The sequence below is a fragment of the Astatotilapia calliptera genome, chromosome 4, assembly GCF_964374335.1.
Source record: "Astatotilapia calliptera chromosome 4, fAstCal68.1, whole genome shotgun sequence".
Taxonomy (NCBI): Eukaryota; Metazoa; Chordata; class Actinopteri; order Cichliformes; family Cichlidae; genus Astatotilapia; species Astatotilapia calliptera.
Window position 1 is genome coordinate 10,677,581 of NC_137425.1, and position 20,168 is coordinate 10,697,748.

A 20,168-nucleotide genomic window follows, 5' to 3' on the forward strand; every position below is an offset into this window, starting at 1 on the left:
CTTCATTCCTCTTTTCTGTTCACGTCTCCAAATCAAGAAAATCAATGTAGTGTTTGTCTGATGTCGAAGACGTAAAGGTTTAATTCAGGATAAAAGCCTAGACAGAAAATGCATTAAAGAAAAGAAATAATGACAAAGACATTTACAACTACTCTCTTTATTACGGTAACAGCCATATTTTACCATGACAATAAAATATGGAATCTTCCTGGGATTTACACTGAATTCCTCAGTTGTTTGACGGTCTGCAAAGAGAGTGAAATTTAGTCAGCGACAAGATTATACAACATTATGACAAGTACATTGACAAAACTGACAGACTGAACTTACTTGGCCCATTCAACATTGAGAATAAGATGATCATATCCAAATCCTGACACTCCTGCGATGGCTCTTGCTGCATCCTCCCGACGGTGGAAACTGATAAAGGCAAATCCCTGTTGGAAACAGGATGAGATTACTGAACCATGCTCAGTTTCAGTTCAATGTCAACAGTTTTTTAAAAAAGGAAAAGAAAACGCACCCACACTCAGCAGCTGATACTTAAAAAAATATAGACAAAAACGACAATAATAAAGTCAAGCACTCAATTTTCACTTTCACTGGAACACTTGACGGACAACATGTTTTTGTATTTTCTTACGAACAGAAAACTAAACATTGTAGTCAATTTATCAGCTACACCGTCTTGGAAAGAGGTTTGTTAAGAAATTGTTGCTGACACTTTATTAAATCAAATGTTCGCTTTATAACTGACCTTCGACTGTCCCGTGTTCTTGTCCTTGGCCAAATAGATCCTTGAGATTGAGCCAAATGGTCTGAAGAGCTCCTGCAGGTCTGTCTCACGGGTGTCCTCAGACAGGTTGGTGACACGAATGGTAGCATTGTCATCAGCTGTCAAAAACAAACAGTGTTTCTATTGAACAATACTTGAGGCTGTGCAGGCATTATCAACCATAATACCACTACCATTACACCATCCACTAGTTTCTAAAGATCTGTTTTGAAGCCCTGAAGTTTAGCATTTCCACTGTTGCCATCTCGGTTGCAAAAACTGGACGCAATTTGGGAGGCTGGGTGTGACTGTAACACTGCAAGCTCAGTGTAATGTCTTTTGACTGACAACTCATTAGCCATTGAGCATGCAATTTCATCTTCCCTTTTGAAACATAGCATTACTAAGACTTCCAAAAAAGTGAAAAAAAAATAAGTGAGAGCCCATAAACTAAGAAAGCCTTTCCCTCTAAACTTCTATAGGACTGGAAGTCTTTTTGAAACCCTGCATTTCTATCGCCATCTGGTGGCAACACAATAGAAAGCCACCAGATGGCTGCATTGCTGCACTGGCTTCATTTTTCTGACCTGGAAGTTACATCCATGTTTTATAATGCCTATGGCAATTTCTCAAAGAATAACGGGTGTGAATAGTATAAGCAGACAATGTGCACCCACCTCTGCGGTTAGGCTGCATGGACTCCCCTCTTCTGGTGCCTCCATCCCTCAGGCTCGGAGGAACATACTTCCCGGTCTTGCTCTGTGCAGGCTGTGCAGGCTCTGGCTCCGCTGGTGAAAGGAAAAGCATGCAACATTAGTCATGATAACTTTAGGAACACCAAACCGCAACAGAACATCTGACAGCAAAAATTTGACTATATGAATGGTATGTTCATGATACCTGAACCAGCAGGCTTATCCTTGTCTCCAGTAGAAAGCCCGAGCTGTTCAGCCAGCTCCTTCTGCATTGGGCCCAGGGTGTCCTTGTACGGACAGCGTGTAGTCCAGTGATCACCTTTGCAAATACGACAAGACACGATCTTCTGTCCTTTCAGTTTGTTCATCGGATCTTCATCCTGGTCTTGGGCATTTAAGTCCTACAAAATGAAAAAGATACATCAAGTAAAAAGGCAAAGCTACACCATAGTTAACTTTTTTTTTTTTTATTAGAACAGTAAACAAAAGCAGCAACACAAAAAAGCAAGACTCTCACCTCTTTGCTGGAGATGAAAGTCATGAAGACATCATCACTGACGGTAGTGGTGGCAACATTAGGACCTGGTGCATCATACTCAGAGTTACCAAATTTCTTCCAGTTCTGAAATGAGTGCGGGATAATGTTTGACACAGAGTTTACTATTTTGCTCATGGATAAAGTGGAAAAAGGTTTACTTTTATTTAATTTAAAGACAGACCTTTCTTCTGGCAACAGCTTTTGAGGCTTTCCTTGTCTCAATCTTAAAGGTTCGCACAATCTAGAGGACAAAGAAACAAAATCAACAACATATAAATCAATATTAATATTAATTAATAATATTACAAACAAGTTTCTTTGTATACAGCAAGTGCAAATATTTAAGAAGGTTATGTTAAAAGGACTGGTTCTCATTTAGCAGTCATCTACTCTATTCAGGCTTTATGCAACATGTCTCATTCACCAATTAACAAAAGCATTTTTTCTACCTTGCTTTCTATCTAACATTAACACTTCAATGAAAGCATCAGGTTCAGTGTCTCGCCCAAGTATAGTTTGGCATGCAGACTGGAGCAGCAAGGAACCGAACAACCAACCTTCCAGTTAGTAGATGACCTGCTTTACCGCAGCCACCCTGAACTAATGCGCCTCTAATAAAATCTATACAAATCTTGAAAAATGCAGTCTTACTCGAAGCTTTCAGATGAAACTATGACCTCTAGAGGGCATCTGGTATCAATAAAAGAAATATTAAAAACCATTTAATGACTACATCTGTAACTTTGCTGTATAACATGTCAATTGAGAAGTTTGTAAATTTAGAATCTAGTAGATGGAAAACAAGAATGGGTTTTACTCTGTATCTATGTTTTAAATGTGCCTGTAATTGCTTTTTAACATATATTACTCATAGCTTATGAAGTTCTAATGCTCAAAATAAATTGTACAACCCATCATGTGCCACAGGGTTTCAGAGGTGCAGCCCAGGGTTGACCATGGACACCACAGACTAAAGCCTGATAACCTTACACAATCGATGATAAACCTTATCACACTCCGTTACAGAACTGCAGTTATATCAGTAACAACCGTTTTTCCTGCACTTTTTTGTGCAGCCATTTTTTTCATGCTCCTCCAGAGCCCTGTTTTAGACTGCAATTACTACATGGGCGACACCCATGCTTAGCAAAGGATCAATGAGTGGGAGAAAAAACTACTTGTCCTACAGCACTACAGACAGTATCTATATCTCCTTAACAAAAGTAATGCAATCACTGCATCCATTCTTATAACTCTATTGGTCTACAAATGCAATGATAGATGCATTTTTAACCATTTAAATATAATGAAGATAAGACTTTGTATAATGAGTCTTGTAAAAACGACATAATAAACGTTTTATTACCTTGTACTTCTTTCCATCATCATCTATTTTATATTCCGTGACAGTTTTAATATTTCCTTTGATGGTCTCCTTGGGGGATGGCAGTGTGCCTGTGAAGAAAACATTCAGTTTAGTCCTTGAAACTACTAGAAAAACGATTGTTTTTCACGCCCCGTTTCTGAAGAGCTTCGCTTCCCACGTATTCAATCAAACTCTCAATGAAAGCACCATCAAGGCTCATCTTTTGATCAAATATCCAGTTCTGAATTGGATTTCACACTCGGGTGTTCTTATTTGCAATAAGAGACTTATTGACTTTTGATTACCCGTGGCGCTGAAACCCTACTTCTAACACAGCTGTGTTGCTAGCGTAGCCTGCTAGCTGATAGCTGCACTCATGTTAGTACTGAGAGACCCTGCTTACGTCACTGTTACAGGCCTCAGCATATATCGGTAACTCTTTTCATCAATAAATCGTCCATCCATGTCAGTCACACGAATATATCACTCCAGCTTTTGCATAATTAGACAACCCAAATGTCTCAGGTAAACACATTTTTAGCTCTACGTTTACGCCTAACAACCACGTGGAAGTGGAAACCGCCTAGCCGGCCTCCGTCTTGAGTCACTGGACTACAGCAGATGTGTTAGCATTAGCTAAAGCTGATAATAGGCTCTTTACCTTCATCTCCTTCCTCCTCAACTTGATCAGCCCAGCTGGGCTTGGAGCTGAAAGACAGATGCGAAAATGCCTCGTTATTTTGAGCTCAATAAAGACTTCACAGTATGAAATGAAACAAACAGAACTTACTCGTCGTATTCACTCGACGGCATCCTCACTGCTAGCTTCACTTTAGGACCGGAGCAGTATGAGTCGAGCGGCGTCGCTACTGTACGCACTTCCTACCACTTCACAATAAAAGTATAGTGTAATCCCTTTTTTTTTTGCTTCAAAATAAGAGCGCAGAACTCATTGTCTAAAACCAAACCAAATTAAACATCGGGGTTGATAATAATCTGGAAAATTCTACGCAAATGTAAAATTAAGTTTTTAACAGAAAGCAATATCTGAGATCTTAGGGGTTTAAAAACAAACAAACAAAGACACGAACATGCAATTTACATGAACATGAAATTTAATTTAAAAAGTTTTTTTAAGAGCAACAATAACAAGGATTTTCATTTTTCAATTCGACCAACTACATTTTTAAAGGGACTTCTACTACACAAAACTAGATTAGTGAAAATTAAATAATATTCTGGATTCTTTCAAACCTTCCTCACATGTTTGATAGTGGAAAAGAAGCACATTCAAGAGCAAATTTTGGGGCATTAGAAAACCTTTATTTCTAGCAGTATTCTTCAAAGCACTGTTGGTCTGCATTCAAGTCAAGGAACATAAGGTATTTATGGAGATTGCACCTTTACAAATCCTTTGGACAGAGGTTGCACCACTGCAGCCTGTCTCACTCAAGTGGTAGATGTCTGTAGATGATGGTCGGTCAACTTTAGAAGCTGGCATGTTGACTTGATTTAACATGTTGTCAATTGTAGTAAAGCATTTTAAAAGAAGTTGGTTTCTTGTCCAATTGGGTGCAGTCTCTCCTGCAGACAACCGAAAATTCTGAGATGCATAGGTCAAAGAAATGTTAGATCTGCTCAAGGGCCAGATGCATATCTCAGGCGAGGTGTCAGGACTGATCATTTGCCATACACAGCTTGATTTTTTCAGACCCATCACTTCTTCTTTTGTTCTGCACTTGTTCAGTTTCCTTAGATTTTTTGAAGGACACACTGCACTTGACTAATATCCCGTTGGGAATCATGTTGTTGATGCAAAAAATATTTTATTTATCTTTGGGAATTTTCATAGATTCAACTAAAGTACTTTGAATAAGTTAAAATATTTTTCTGACAAGCTGCTAGCAACAAAAAATTAAAAGATACATTTAAAAATTGGTTCTTTGCTATGTTGTCTGTTATTTGTAGACACAACTCGGGTTCATCCTTTGCCATAGAGGACTTTGTTAATGCTTGAATGATTCATATGTCAATATAAAATGGTTAAACAAACAAACAAACACAAAAACAAAACGTTTTTCAGGTGATGTGATCAGATGCAAGGACTGGACTGAAAATTTGTGAAACCATAGAGAACTATTGCTCAGGAGCACTTAAAAATATAAGAAAGGCTGGCTCCTTGCAAACAAAATGAAAAGAAATAACTGATTCAGTATAATTTTTATTGCTGAACTAGGCCAACAGGAAATTAACCAAAAGAAACACAATGAAAGTGTTTTAGAAAAGTCATAATAGAGACTAGTAACACTTTGAAATAAGATAGCTACAAGAAAGTCAAGCAAGTGCTATATGCATTGCATTGCATGTGTTAGACTGTACACAAAAACCACAACAAGAGCAACAGCTCATCACCCCCCGATGTTGTCTTCTGAGCTTTTTCCACAACATGCTACTCTCATACTGTCAAACACAGCCATGTAAAGGACCGGATGGATACACATGTTCACAGTTGCCAGTCCCTTTGACACTTGGTACATATCATAGATCCAACAGACAGTGTTGTCCGGATGCAATAATCTTAGATGCAAGTGATAAATCTGAAAGAAATGATAAGGCACGAAAGAAATGGCATACAGCACAAGCACTGATGCGACTAACAGGGCGACTTTGCGTTTCTCAAGAGGGGTTATGTTAACATTCTTCCAAACTACCCAAATCACCACACAGTAAGAAGTGAAAGTAACCAGGAAGGGAAACAGACACCCAAACATAGAGAGGAAAAATTTGTAAACATAGTGAGGGTGTTCAGTCTCGTTGCAGAAGGACACGCACTGAATTTTGTTATTAGACCCATCTGAGCAAACAGATGCAAATTTCAACACCGGACTGGAAATGACTCCAACGATGACCCATATGACTATACTGGTGACCTTGGCGTGGCCAGGCGTTATATAGGAGCGGGTGAAAAATGGACAAGCGAGGGCCACGCATCGATTCACGCTTATCGCCATGATGAAGAAGATGCTCACATATAAGTTGCATGTGAAAAGAAACTTTTCCAGCTTGCACACAGCGTCGCCGAACATCCAGTGCTTGTCCTTTGAGTAGTAGACGATTAACAACGGCAGGGTGAGGACGTACAGCAGGTCGCTGATGGCTAAGTTGCATGACAGAACAACACCGGTGTGCCAGTTTCTTCTCTCTTTGACGACCAGCAGCCACAGGGCGAACAGATTTCCAGCCAGAGCCACGACAAACTCAACTCCATACACCACAGGCAGGGCGCCTGTTTGAAACTTCTCACATTTAGAGAAGTTAGACAGCATGCTTTTAATTTGCTTTTAGGTACACTGTTAGAACTGTCCAAGCCCTGCAAATCAAAGTATATTAATGCATTAAATTTCATTATCTAATAAAACAACAATTATTCTGGCACAAATTTATATTTTTGTAGAAAAGGAAGTTATTGAAGCTATTTATAGAAACCGCTTTTCACTATCTAAAAGTTTAAAAGTGTTACAGCTAAAACAGAGATTATATTTAGTAATGAATTCTTTTTTTCTCTTACCGAAAGGGTGACGAATAGTGCGTTATGACTTGAAAGTTAAGTCCTGCGTGATAGATAGGAAAAATATGAAACACTTCTCAAGTACCATTCTTATCTCTGTCGGTGATAGAAGTGAGCGAGAAGCGGAACGCACGCATGAGCATAGAAGCAACTTCCTCATACCCTTTGTCTTTATTTCACAACTAGAAGAAGGAAAAGCACGACGCCAACGTCAAGCATCTGTAATAGTCACAGGACAGATTGGGTATGTTGTAGCAAAGCTTCCATCCACATTTGTTTTGTTTTTTAATCTTTCCCTTCATCTGCCATTAGTCTAAATTTGGGAGGATCATTTATACATATATATATTCACATTATAACAAATGTAATCTATTCCATATCACATAGAGTAAAAACAAAAAGTCAATTGCTGACCAGGAATTTTAAAAAACTAGCCAACATCGTCCTTTTGTGGTGCTGGGCCAACATGCACTGAGGGAGCTGCTTTGCTTATTATTACTTGTTTGGCTATGATTGGCAATATACTACTTCCCTTTTTCTTATCCTCAATGCAACTCTGGATTTCACATCAATATTTGTGTCAAATGTTCAGAACTGTACATGAAAGCTTAGAAAATGTGTCATAGCAGTTATTAAATATAGTAAAAAGGACTATTAAAGGTCAAGTTCATTTTTATGATCCTTAAACACTTGAATCTTCATTTATCATACTTAAACATCTTTTTCTCAGATACTTTATTTTCAGAAAGATCAACATATTTTGCTTTCAATAATGTGTCAAAAACAATAGGTGACATGAACTTTTCATTAAAAGTCTTAATATTTCATTTCATTTTAAACTGGTATCAAAAGGTGCTCATGTAATGCGGTTATTTTTCATTTAGCTTTCCCTCATCTGTAACAGTGTTTCCATGACATCATGCTTGGACAGCAACTCAGGAAGAGATACTAATAGTTGCTGGCTGCTTTCTTCCAACTTTGTATCTCTTTGCAGTTACTTAAAGTTTAGTAAAACAAAAGATCGATTAAAAAGAGACAAACTGGGAGTCAATTTATTTACAGAACAAATACAGTTTGAAATTCAAAGATCTTTGCATAACAGAAAGAGGTCGGTTTTCTGGTGACAAATATAAATGCTAACAGGAAACTCTCACAGGCGTCACTTGCAGATAAAGCATTCACCAGTTAAATAACTTTTCCACGTTTCCTATTGGAAACAGAAAATTTCTCCAAGTCCAGTTTAAAAGGAAGTACTGAAGGTCAGCCTTTTCCCTTCCTCTGTTTGAAGCCTTGCTTTCTTCCTCCTGCACTCTTATTGAAGCCTTGCTTTCTTCCTCCTGCACTCTTATTAAAGCCCATTTTGCCTTTCTGACTTTTAGACTTGAATGGTCTGTCCCCATTTCTCCTTTTCCCACCAAATCTATCCTGCTCTCCAGCTCTCTTTGCTCCAAAAGCCTTTCCTGTAGGCTTCATTTTCTTCCCAAATGATTTTTCCCCATCCCTGGATTTCTTCCATCCTTCTTTCTGTTGTTTTTTCCCTGTTTGGTTTCTATGCTGTCCTCCTGGTGATTTGGAACCTCTGTCTTTTAAAGATTGACCAGGGGACAACTTCCTCTTCTTGGCAGGTCCATGAGATTTTTCTGAACTCCTCCTCTTCTTCTTTCCACTCGGAAACATGCCTACATGGAAAACATCTGTTAATACTTAAAAAGACCCCAGTGAACTAAAAGTGTTAAGTAAATGAGCTACAGTCACCTTCTTCTGGCTCCTCTCCTACGGCCTGTCTGTAGTACTCTGCCTCGTCATCAGACTCAGCATCAGCTCCCTGACCGTCCTGAGCCCCTGGATCCTCCACCTCACTGTCCTCTTCAGCTTCGGCACGTTTCTTCTTAATGCCTTCCAGGCTCTTTTTCCTGTGAGAAAGAAATAGCGACACAGTTTGTCATAAACCGCATCAAAAAATGGATACAAAAAAAGGAAAGTCAAAACATTTGAAAGCCAAATTACCTGTGCTCTTCTTTTTTCTCTGTCTTCTGAGCGATGTTCTGCTCCTGCTTTTTCCGGCGTTCCTCCTTTTCTTTTATCTTTGCCTCCTTCCTCTTCAGGATCTCCTGGATTTCTTCCTCCGTCTTGGAGACTACAAGGATTGTACAAATAATTCCTGGTTAAGAACAGTTTTTGCCAGCTTCCAAACGATAAATAAAATTCTGCAAGTTCAGGGTGTATCAGTAAGCGTTTACTTTTTTTTTTTTTTAGAGAGAAATCATAGAATTCATACAGTTTTTTTCATCATGTACACCCCTGCGTATGCTAAAGAAAAAATTAGGAAAAGTATGCGCTTACTCATGGAGTGATATATGACGTTCCCCTCGCCCATCCCTTCTTGAATCTTCATTAACCGCAGAGTCATGCGAGGACCAATCTGAGAACAGCACAATGAAATTTTCAGCACCACTCAAACACTATTTAGGGAAAAAAAAATAAAAAAAATAAATCAACTTTGTGCGCGTACGCACTTCGGTCAAGCGGACGGCACTCTGCTGGGACGCCATGTTGCCTCTTCCAGAGTAGACCTGTGGAAGTTCGGTAACGTTGTGCTCCTCATCTTGCTCAGCTTCACTTTCTGAGAGGTTTGCCCCCCTGAGAATGGTTACAAAGAACATTTCATTAGACAAAACTCCAGCTCACCAACGGCTACAAATCCGAGCCCCTTTTAATCCTCGAGGCTACAGCAATTGTACCTGAAAAAGAACCTTACTTCATCAGCAGCTCACTGATATCCTCAAACTTGTTCATATCAGGGAACCTCTCCTGCATCAGCTTCTTGACTCCACGGCTCACTCCCACAGGGACAACCTTGAGGCTGCTGCAGGGTGGGAACAACATATTGGTCAATTTCAATGTGTAATCAGTAAACAGAGTAAAAAAAACCAAACAAATGTTTTTATCCTGTGGGGGCTCATCAGTGCGTTTACTTTGGACATAGATCACTGAACAGTCAAGTCAAGGTCTGTCATCATCTGAGCCCGAATTTCACAGGATTGTTGTTGAATGTAGGTTTAAGTAACTGGAACTAGTTTCGTGTACGTTCCTTAACAGCGCATCATCTGTGATGTGTGCGCAGATGTATAGATTCAAAAGCGTTGTGACCTGATGTTTATAAGCAACTTAAAATGATAAAGAATAGCCAATTTTTACTTACTAATGCCGGAATTCAATTTCCTCTGATTCGGAATTGTAGCTTAACAGGACACACCTCTTGATGGTGTTGAGGCTTATCTAAAACATAAGAAACAGAACGAAACATTCCTCTTGAGTGGAAGTCAGGGTTAGGCAATCACAAAGCTGAATGGATCAACAGAGAGATCAGAAAGCGTTTACTTTTGATAAATCTTCACATAAACTCAGAAGACTATACTTTCATCATATCAATGAGGTTTTAAACCTCGAGTCACCCAAGGAAAAAATATTGCAGTAGCTTTAGTGGTAAAACCCACCTTGTGCACATTTATGGAAGGAAACATGTTTTGGAACATGGTGGCCATAAGTTTGATATGCATGCCATCTTGTCCAAAGTTATTAAGGATGAGCAGCGGATGATACTTGAACTGCTCCTCGTGCATCCTGTGCTTCTTCAGAGATGAAACGACATCTTTGATAAGACAGTACTGGAAAAAAAACAAAACAAAAAAACAACTTTGTAAAAGTAAGGAATAGAACGATCAAGAAAGAAATCGCAACTTTGGTAGTTTGGGCACATCAGTGCGTTTACTTTGAAAAACATTTATTAATCACATTTTAAAATGTCATGAACCCATGACTCATTTGATTTAGTTTTATTTTGCATGCACAGTTTAAATTATTTACCTTGGTGACCTGGAAATGAAGCATGGGACCTTTGGGAAGACGAGCAACTCTCTGTAAGAAGAATGTTTGATTAGATTTATAACAGAGCCACAGATTTGACATACAGTTGCAAATGCATTTGTTTACAGTCTAATATAAGGATTCTCAACTTGATGTGACAGGAAGCCAGGTGCTTGCTAATATTAAACAATATAAAATGTAAAAATTAAAAAAGGTCTAATATTTCGCTATTTTCAAATGACTTAACTACTTTAGCTCTGACACCAAGCACATTTAGAGGTAAATTATAGGCCTCAGTCAATCAATACTCTAAGGTCATCTTACCATGTTGATACTGGTGGGCGTTTTGCTGAAGATGTTGAAGTGCGTCACTCCCAGTGGTCCTGCTATCGCAACAAAGTCTTTGAGCACATTCTTCTTCCTAACCTGTTTTTTTTTTTTGGTAAAAAAGTAAAACGATTTCACGCACAGTCTGCAGAAATAAAATATGAATAAATCAATACAATAGTTGCCTAAAGAACTCAAAGAAGGGACCTTGAGAGAGACTGCGGTGTAGGGCTCCATGACTTTTCGGATATCGATAATGAGCTGACCCACGTTTTTTCCAACCTGGCCCCGGTGAAACACCAAAGTGTGGGGCACAGCCGAGTAAGTCTCCTCGGCCTCATGGTTGGCCTGTAATCGGTCTTTCTTCTGATTCCGGGTCTGTTGAGGGCGATAAACACATATTAGTAAAGGGGTCAATTACTGACTGTTGCTGGTCTCACGTTTAGCTTTAAGTTTAGTGAAAAGAAGGCTAACGTGAAAGGGTCTCACGACACAACTAGCTTTACAAACTACACACATTTTCATACTCATCGCTAACTACAACCCAACAGGGTTTCCATTTAATAAAAGTAACAGTTTGGTTTTTCGCAAACTAACAATGATTAAATAGCCTCTTTAATAGCAGCATTTCAATCCACATCGGCTAATTTTTTAGCACAGGCCGGTACTTACCTTTGATTTCCCCATAATTCAGCTCGAAACAGAGCGCAAGAGTGTAATGGGAACAAAAACACACTCACAAAAACTATCGCTATACTATACTTAAGCTACCAAGAACGATCAAGCTCATTTTTTGACGATATTAACCAACAGTTAGTCCAAACTGAAGTTAACGTGACGCCACCCACATGGCTCTACTCTGCTTTTCTAGTGTGTGTCACAGGCTAATAAGTCCGTATTTCTCGTGTCTTCGATAGTTCCTAGCCGGTGTACGCTACTTTGTTTTTTCCAATTGCAGTTCATCATAGTAACCGCTGGATGGCCGTAGACAGCTGAGACGGCTGCATCTCTTTGAAAGATGGTAATCGACCCCCTCCCTTTCTATGAATTTTGGAATAATAATAAAAGAAAAATAAAGTAACACAAGTAACATATTCTAATTCTATCTATTTAATTCAATATACATCTCAAAAAGTTGATTCTGTTCATCTGGACGTAGCGTTTTGTGTTTCATCGCTCATCCAAGTGACATCTTCAGTCTCAGCTGACTGCAGGTTTCCCCAAACCACTGAAGTGGGCTGGTTTCAGTCATTATGCAAATATACTGTTTATAAGATTTGGGGAAACCTGCAGTCAGCTGAGACTGAAGATGTCACGAGACGGCCTACCTGAAGGAGATTAGGAATCCGGAGAACTGGTGCCAGAGGAACAACCTCCTTCTAAACGTCAGTAAGACAAAGGAGCTGATAGTGGACTTCAGCACTAAGCAGGAGAGGAACTACCAGACCCCCGTCATCAACGAGTGCCCAGTGGAGAGAGTGGACAGCTTCAAATACCTCGGAGTTCACATCACGCAGGACCTGTCATGGTCCTGTCACATCAACACCGTGGTGAAAAAGGCCCGTCAGCGTCTCTACCACCTCAGACGCTTGAGAGACTTCCAACTGCCCTCCAAGGTGCTCAGGAACTTTTACTCGTGCACCATAGAGAGCATCCTGGCGGGAAACATCTTAACCTGGTTCGGGAACAGCACCATGCAGGACAGACGAGCTCTACAGAGGGTTGTGCGGTCAGCTGAGCGCACCATCCGCTCCGAGCTCCCTGACCTGCACTCAATCTACAGCAGGCGGTGCTGGACCAAGGCCAGGAAGATCGTGAAGGACCTCAGCCATCCCAACAACAGACTGTTCTCTCTGCTGAGGTCAGGAAAGCGATTCCGCTCCCTGAAGACCAACACAGAGAGACTGAGGAGGAGCTTCTTCCCGCAGGCGATACGGTCTCTCAATCACACCATCACACAGTACTGACCCAAACATATGGTTTTTACACACACACTGGACTTTCTGGACATTATAGTGACCAGTGTTGTGCAAAAAAACAATGTGTGCAAAAACATTGTTTTTTTGCACAACACTGGTCACTATATTCTTCATTTCCGGTTAATACTTGTACAGCTGCTGTTATTGTGTATATATTTATTTATATTTAGATTTCTTCATACATTCTTATATAGTTCTATATTGTGTATTTTGTTGTACAGTTATTTTATTTTCAACTTTAATTTATATATTTTATCTTATTCCTTCCCAGTTAAATTTACCCTTCATTCTAATTTGTGTTGTACAGTTATTTCATTTTTAACCTTAATTTATATTTTATTCCTTCTTAGTTAAATTTACCCTTTTTAATTTTTCATATTTATTTCCTATCTTATTCATAGCCTTTTCCTTTTTTGTTTTCTTTAGGTCACAAGCAGTTATCCAAGCATTTCACTACATATCGTACTGTGTATGACTGTGTACGTGACAAATAAAATTTGAATTTGAATTTGAATTTGGATGAGTGATGAAACACAAAACGCTACGTCCAGATGAACAGAATCAACTTTTGGAGATTTACTTTCCTGGATGATTGAGAATGCATCAAGACGAAATTCAATATACACTCAATAAACAAGAACACAGTATTATGGAAAAGTCTTGAGCCACTCATTTCTTTCTGCAATTTGCAAGGCCTCAAACTCACACACACACACACACACACACACACACACACACACACACACACACACACACACACACACACACACACACACACACACACACACACACACACAAAGAAAACGGCTATATTCATTATATTCATTCTATGGGCAAACATTGGCTTATTTGAAGTTCAACAGTTTAATTATACAATTTTTGATAGAAAACCAATACTCTAAATGTAGCATCATGACGTTAATGAGAGCGTAAAGTCTTTGTCTCTCTGACATAAGAAAAAAAGTGTTTATTTGTTTTGGCAGTATAGAGAAAACCATAATGAAAAAAGAAATGTGTGATCAGAGCTTGGGTGTGACCCAGTGCAATACTGTAAGCTGATCTGAAAGTAGAAATAGAGACAGCGTTTTAGGTGTGGTTTCTGTTCACACTTTGACCTCAGCACTGTGTGACTGTGACTATCTTTACTGTTTTTCAGTATTGCTGATTTTCCCATAAAGATGATGCAGTAGCAAAGAACTATCTCAGAGCCACTGCTGTCATGTAAAAGGCAACTCAGACCATCACAACTTATTATTATTATAACAAAGTGCATAATCTGCTGCAATTAACCCACTAGACTGAGTGATGCTGGAGGACCAATATATATGTATGTATGTATGTATGTATGTATGTATGTATGTATGTATGTATGTATGTATGTATGTATGTATATATATATATATATATACATACATACATACATATATACATATATATTGGTCCTCCAGCATCACTCAGTCTAGTGGGTTAATTTATGAAAATCATAAAAAGCTGATGAGTGTGAAGCTTTACTTTTCACAGAATGTGATGGGACCCAGAATTTCCCGAACAAGCACCTGCAGCAGTATAAAGAGCTGTAATGGCATTTAGAGCAGCAGACCAATCCACTTTTAATTTGAGAGTCACCGTCTTGGCAACAAAACAGACTCACTGAATAAGCATGGTTACATACAGGACGAAACCTTTACATACAGGATACAACCATTTTTGAAGCGCCACTGCAGTCACAAAGAAGGCTGAAGTACAGGTGCAGCCTTTATTCTAGTCTTTGTGGCATAAAGAGGCAACAGTCTTTTCCTAGACTGGTATCATTACTATCACTTCACTACATTCCCAGCACTGTCTGTTTGTTGAAGTCACACTAGAGAATATGAGTCCCAATATAAGGCCCTAATGCTGCAGTGGTCTTTTTTATGCTTTCATAAAATTAGGCCACAGAAAACAAGCCAAATGTGCATCAGAAAAAAGAGGCAATGTATTTCAAAAATAATCATGCCACACTGATAAGGTGCTACAGCAGGATAGAGTTGACAGCAGGGTTGTGGGTTAATGACAGAGGGAGGAGACACCCTAGATTCCTGCACCCAGCTAAACAACCAGTTCTGGGAGGCAGGAGTTTGTAATTAGTTGTCTGCCTGAGACAGAAACTCTAGAGACAAAGCAGCAGTTGTGTAGTTATCAGTCTTTTTGTTTTCTGCCATCAGTTTTAGTTCAACATTTTATTAAGATCATTAACAGCTTTTGATTTAGAGGAAGATTTTTTTTTTGATATCACTGTTTATGTCTTAACATTTGATGTCTACTTTTCTGCGATTTTGTCCTGGGAGCTGCAACAAAAACACCAAAAACTGTCTAACCAGCTGGCACAGTAAGTTATGCATGGTCACAATGTTTAATTATATCTACTTTCAGGTAGACTTGAATACACTTGCACTGTTTATAGCTACATTAATCTTCACATAGTTAAATCATTATGGTGCATGTTTTTTTATCATCTCTGACAGAAGAAATTGTCTCATTCTTACCCACAGCAACTGAGAAAGCTACATAACACAATGCGATGGGTCTCATGTTGTTGTTTTGTGGAAGAGCTGTACATCTGTGTTGGTCTGTTTGCCTTGGTTACTGTGTTGACCATGGCTGTTGTATCTGGGTGTGGAGCTTACTGTACTGTTGACCCTGAGATGGAGAAGTGTTGATTCTGACTGGTTTGTGTTGACCTTTGTCCCTTCTGTGTTGACCTGCTAAACTCAAGAAAATGCGCATACTCTGTCTTTGTAAGGAAACATCTGGTGAAAAGTCAAGATTCACCAGATACTTATTTACTAACATGCAAAGTGTATGTCTGTGTATTAAAGTGCTAATTACCTGATGAGAAACTATTGCTTTTTGTGTGTCCTCAGGATTGTTACAGATTCATGGAGAAGGCACTGACAGTAGTTCTGCCTCTTTTTCTTACACTTTGTGTGAACGTGCCAGAAGTTGGCGGACAGAAGGAGGGATCCCAGGATGACAACAAAGGTTCATCACGTTCTTCAGAAACAAAAACAGGCCGGTGCTCTTACACCTTCATAGTGCCTCAGCAGAAATTGACTGGGGCGCTGTGTCTGAACACGCAGCCTGCTCCTACCAACCATTCAGAAGTGTCAGCCTTATGGGCAGAGCTCAAACGACAGCAGGAACTACTAGAGAAGCTAAGAAGCCAACTGGAGCAGGAAGGGGCCCTTGCCATTGAAGTAAGGGCCTTGCGCAAAGAGAGCAGCAGTATGAATTCTCGCATCAGCCAGCTCTATGCTCAGCTGCTACATGAAGTTATAAACAAGAAAGATCAGGCCTTGGAGCAGCAAAAGGTGGAGAACCTTCTGCTAAATGCGACAGCACAGGTGAGTCTAGAGCAGCGGAACTAGATGTTATACTCATCATTGTCAAATGTATCCTTATGCTGTGAATGGTTGGACATCTCAGGCACTGCAGGTGTCCAGGGATTACAGGGAGCTGGAGAAGAAATATGGAGCCCTCACCTCTATGATGAGTTCACACAACCAGTTTATTGCCCGTTTGGAGAAGAAGTGCCAGTGCAGGGACTCTGCCCAGTCCCCTCAGGTAGGGGCAAAAAAACAAATCTTACATCTGCCTATTTATACAAGATTTATAAAAAAGGACTCAGAATATTTTTTGGATTGTTTTTTTTTTTTTTTTTTGTCTGAACAGGTCGTTACTGAACCACCCAAAAGCCAGTCAAATGTGCATCTGAATTACAGTTCTGAAACCAACCAAATGACCAATGATGTTCAACGGGACCAAAGTGCTCTCCCATTAGAGCAAGCTCAAACAGGGGGAGGTCCTTTCCATCCCCCCACTACCACCAGCAGTCCTACAGACCCTTCCTTCTTTAGCTTTCCTGTCACAAAAACTCCAGGTAGGTCAATATGCAAGCTTGTTTCCAAAAAAGTTTGAATGCTGTGTTAGATGTAAATAAAACTCGGAGTAATTCTTCACTTCAACACAATATTAAACATGAATTCTACTGAATATAGTTCAAAGAAAACACATCAAATGTGGGAAAAATGTTTATGTTGGCACAGGGTCATGTTTACCCCACATTACATCTCTCCTTGAGTTAACAACGCCATATTTGGGAATTGATGAGACCAACTGCTGTAGGTCTAAAAAAGGTTTTCCCAGCATTAATTGTGCCTCCACAGATATGCAAGTCACCCATGCTATGACAGATAGTGGTCTTTTAACCATGCACTGATAACAAACCAGATGGTTCCTCTCTTCTTCTGTGTCGAGGGTACAACACCCATATCAAACACAATTTCTGTTTTCACTGAAATAATCTTGGCCCAGAAAGGAAGTGAACCTTCCTGCGTGTAATGTAGTAGTGAATGTGTGTGTGTGTGACTGTATCAATGAAGCTTGATGGTTGAGCGCTCTGTCATCGTAGAAAGCACTTACTTTATGCATCTTGACAAATCTTTCTATCGTTTTATTTACATTTTGAACAACATCTCGGCTTCTTCAAAGATGGAGTTGAAAACATGGTTTATAGTAGCACCTGATTAGAGTTATTTGGTGTTTATATATATGTCTATGTCCTGTCAGATTTATTTAACTGCTTAGATAAGCACTAGTGGCTGTTGGAGTCAGTGACCTGCTATTATCTGTCCACCCTGGGAACCTCAGCTTCTGAAAACAGCAGCTCTTGTCACAGCACAAAACACTTTCTAATGAAGACATGCACAGAACAGTTTTTGAACTTTTTATAACACTTCCCTTTTGAACTTGCAATTACAAACCAGAGAATATGAGCTGCAGAACCCAAAAGGATGAAACATCTGTGTAACTCAACACTTCCTCCAGTGTGTAATGAGAAAGAGAGAGAGAGTTCAAGTCATGACAGACCATTAGGGCTTATCACTTGGTGTGGGAGTCTCTCTTCTTTGTATACATTGTTGTTTGTGCACATTCCTGTGTCTATCTTACCAGTGTGGCATGAGACACTGAATATGTGCTGGAAGAGAAATAATAAGATCTGTGATTTTCCTGATGTCCAAACTGAATTTCAAAACCCTCTGTTAGAAGCTTCCTGTTGGGTTTTCCAGTGTCCTATATTTTTTTTAAAGCCATAAAAGACCTCTAAAGATATCTTCCATGTTCGTACTTAATACTAAAAAATGTTATATGTTGTAATATTACATCACTACAATTGCATGTTGCTTTTATTAGTCACCTTGCTTGTATTTTCCCTTCACTCAGGGCCATGGTGGGACTGTCAGCATGTGTTGGAATCAGGTGAAACTACCAGTGGGATCTATTTGCTCCGGCCGCAGAGTTCCAACCGACTCCTGCAGGCCTGGTGTGAACAGAGTCAAGCTCAGGGAGGGTGGACGGTCATCCAGAGGAGACAAGATGGGTCAATCAACTTCTTTAGAGACTGGGAACAGTATAAGGTATAAGTCTGAAACTAGCAATTTAATTAAACACAATCAAGTATTTCATTGTGAACCTAAGAGTGTTACAAATACAAATTTACTTCCACTTAAAAATCACTTAAAACCTATGTTGTTTTAAAAAAAAATGCACATAAAGAATATCATCAAATTAAAATCAGTAACAGCTGCAAAACTTTAAAGCCAAAATGAAAAACTCTAGATAAAATGTCTGGGATCATTTTGAAATAAATGAAGTCTCACTGTCTCTCAGGCTTAAAAGAGAAGAACTTTGCATCTTTACATTCGTCTAATAAAATTAGTGAGTAAATACCAGCTTTATAATAAGTGAGTGAGCAGTGATCTTAACTAAACAAATGAAACTCAAACTCTTCCGAACTGGATGCAACAGAAATGAAACATGACAAAGGCTACACTCGTTTTACTTATCCATCCATCTTCTTGCACTTATCCAATTCAGGGTTGCGGGGGAGCTGGAGCCTATCTCAGATGTCATAGGATGAGAGACATACAACCATTCACACACATTCACATCTATGGGCAATTTTAAATCAGTTAACCTAACCTCACTGACTGCATGTCTTTGGACTCTGGGTGGAAGCTGGAGTTCCCAGAGAACATGCAAACTCCACATAGAAAGGCCCCAGATTGAACCCAGGCCCGTCTTGATCATGAGGCAACAGTGCAACGCTAATTAGTATTAATAAGGAGAAAGGGCTTGATATTATCAATAGATAAAAAGTAATAAGTGAAAACATACCACAAACTTGATTAAAACAGATCCTGGAGGTGTGCACGTATGCTCTTAAGAGCTAATAAATCTACTAGACATCGCTTACTCTGGAGATCTGCTGTCTAAGTGTTGCCATGATGAATTTGTGCAACTTAGAGTGATTAAACCTGGTTAATCATGTTTTACAGCAAGGCTTTGGGAACCTAGATGGAGAGTACTGGCTTGGTCTGGAAAACCTGTACTGGTTGACCAAACAGGCTCAGTATAAGTTGCGGGTGGCCCTGGAAGACTGGCGTGGCCGGCAGGTGTTTGCTGAGTATGACAGCTTCTATGTGGAACCAGAGAGCGACTGGTATCGACTGCGGTTGGGACTGTATCACGGCAATGCAGGGGACTCCCTCTCCTGGCACAGCAACAAGGCCTTTACCACTTTGGATCGAGACAAAGACAGCTATGGCGGTCTGCTCTTCCCCTGGTCCTACCTGATTGCTATCTGCTGTATAGTGACATTTCCCTTTTAACATCTTCATTTTCTTCTGTTGTGTCATCAGGTAACTGTGCTCATTATCAGAAGGGAGGCTGGTGGTATCACATGTGTGCCCACTCCAATCTGAATGGTGTGTGGTATCGTGGTGGACACTATCGAAGCCGGTACCAGGATGGCGTTTACTGGGCAGAGTTCCATGGAGGATCGTACTCCCTTAAACGGGTTTGCATGATGATCAAACCCAAATAACAAGGTTATCTTATGGACATGTGCAAAGGAAAGACATGATGTGGATGATCTTCACATATGTGCAGAAAGAATAAAACAAACTCTATTTGTAACTCTACGTTTAATAAAAAGGATATTTTAAAATTAAC

General features: G+C 39.6%; 4 protein-coding genes across 5 annotated transcripts; 1 reads left to right on the top strand and 3 right to left on the bottom strand.

The window, feature by feature from the left end:
* Nucleotides 1–141: 141 nt before the first annotated feature.
* eif3g (eukaryotic translation initiation factor 3, subunit G) lies at nucleotides 142–4,279 on the bottom strand. Its single transcript, XM_026164607.2, has 10 exons — nucleotides 4,165–4,279; nucleotides 4,036–4,082; nucleotides 3,375–3,463; nucleotides 2,190–2,249; nucleotides 1,988–2,092; nucleotides 1,676–1,871; nucleotides 1,453–1,563; nucleotides 758–894; nucleotides 331–437; nucleotides 142–245 (listed from the first exon to the last, which is right to left on the bottom strand). Exons 1-10 carry the CDS (start codon nucleotides 4,185–4,187, stop codon nucleotides 230–232), a joined length of 891 nt encoding a protein of 296 aa, XP_026020392.1. The 5' UTR covers nucleotides 4,188–4,279; the 3' UTR covers nucleotides 142–229.
* A 1,303-nt stretch (nucleotides 4,280–5,582) lies between these two features.
* p2ry11 (purinergic receptor P2Y11) lies at nucleotides 5,583–7,120 on the bottom strand. The gene is made up of 2 exons (XM_026164609.2): nucleotides 6,943–7,120; nucleotides 5,583–6,744 (listed from the first exon to the last, which is right to left on the bottom strand). The coding sequence occupies exon 2, from the start codon at nucleotides 6,698–6,700 to the stop codon at nucleotides 5,783–5,785; it is 918 nt and encodes a 305-aa protein (XP_026020394.2). The 5' UTR covers nucleotides 6,701–6,744; nucleotides 6,943–7,120; the 3' UTR covers nucleotides 5,583–5,782.
* An 847-nt stretch (nucleotides 7,121–7,967) lies between these two features.
* Nucleotides 7,968–12,025, bottom strand: ppan (peter pan homolog). 2 transcript variants are annotated; one of them, XM_080300233.1, is made up of 13 exons: nucleotides 11,809–12,025; nucleotides 11,344–11,514; nucleotides 11,134–11,235; nucleotides 10,810–10,860; nucleotides 10,440–10,610; nucleotides 10,145–10,221; nucleotides 9,701–9,808; nucleotides 9,459–9,582; nucleotides 9,286–9,364; nucleotides 8,950–9,079; nucleotides 8,698–8,855; nucleotides 8,265–8,621; nucleotides 7,968–8,231 (listed from the first exon to the last, which is right to left on the bottom strand). In XM_080300233.1, the coding sequence occupies exons 1-13, from the start codon at nucleotides 11,821–11,823 to the stop codon at nucleotides 8,203–8,205; spliced, it is 1,572 nt and encodes a 523-aa protein (XP_080156359.1). In that variant the 5' UTR covers nucleotides 11,824–12,025; the 3' UTR covers nucleotides 7,968–8,202. The 2 variants fall into 2 exon arrangements, with proteins under 2 accessions (XP_080156359.1, XP_026020393.2); XM_026164608.2 differs by having other exon boundaries at nucleotides 7,968–8,621.
* Nucleotides 12,026–15,204: 3,179 nt separating this feature from the next.
* On the top strand, nucleotides 15,205–20,167 carry angptl6 (angiopoietin-like 6). Its single transcript, XM_026164619.2, has 7 exons — nucleotides 15,205–15,483; nucleotides 16,019–16,498; nucleotides 16,581–16,718; nucleotides 16,827–17,034; nucleotides 18,378–18,571; nucleotides 19,493–19,763; nucleotides 19,856–20,167. The coding sequence occupies exons 2-7, from the start codon at nucleotides 16,034–16,036 to the stop codon at nucleotides 20,038–20,040; spliced, it is 1,461 nt and encodes a 486-aa protein (XP_026020404.2). The 5' UTR covers nucleotides 15,205–15,483; nucleotides 16,019–16,033; the 3' UTR covers nucleotides 20,041–20,167.
* Nucleotide 20,168: the final 1 nt, after the last annotated feature.

What these genes read in the sequence shown, in the direction of transcription:
- eif3g (XM_026164607.2), bottom strand. Translation starts at nt 4,187, where the DNA reads ATGCCGTCGAGTGAATACGACGA. An exon ending in CTTTCATCTCCAGCAAAGAG is followed by an intron (nt 1,872 to 1,987) that starts GTGAGAGTCTTG and finishes TTCATTTTGTAG; the next exon opens with GACTTAAATGCCCAAGACCA. An exon ending in GGATAAGCCTGCTGGTTCAG is followed by an intron (nt 1,564 to 1,675) that starts GTATCATGAACA and finishes TCCTTTCACCAG; the next exon opens with CGGAGCCAGAGCCTGCACAG.
- p2ry11 (XM_026164609.2), bottom strand. Translation starts at nt 6,700, where the DNA reads ATGCTGTCTAACTTCTCTAAATGTGAGAAGTTTCAAACAGGCGCCCTG.
- ppan (XM_026164608.2), bottom strand. An exon ending in GAAATTGAATTCCGGCATTA is followed by an intron (nt 9,809 to 10,144) that starts GTAAGTAAAAAT and finishes CCCACCCTGCAG; the next exon opens with CAGCCTCAAGGTTGTCCCTG. An exon ending in ATCAGTGAGCTGCTGATGAA is followed by an intron (nt 9,583 to 9,700) that starts GTAAGGTTCTTT and finishes AACCATTCTCAG; the next exon opens with GGGGGCAAACCTCTCAGAAA.
- angptl6 (XM_026164619.2), top strand. Translation starts at nt 16,034, where the DNA reads ATGGAGAAGGCACTGACAGTAGTTCTGCCTCTTTTTCTTACACTTTGT. An exon ending in TGCTAAATGCGACAGCACAG is followed by an intron (nt 16,499 to 16,580) that starts GTGAGTCTAGAG and finishes TGGACATCTCAG; the next exon opens with GCACTGCAGGTGTCCAGGGA. An exon ending in GAGACTGGGAACAGTATAAG is followed by an intron (nt 18,572 to 19,492) that starts GTATAAGTCTGA and finishes CATGTTTTACAG; the next exon opens with CAAGGCTTTGGGAACCTAGA.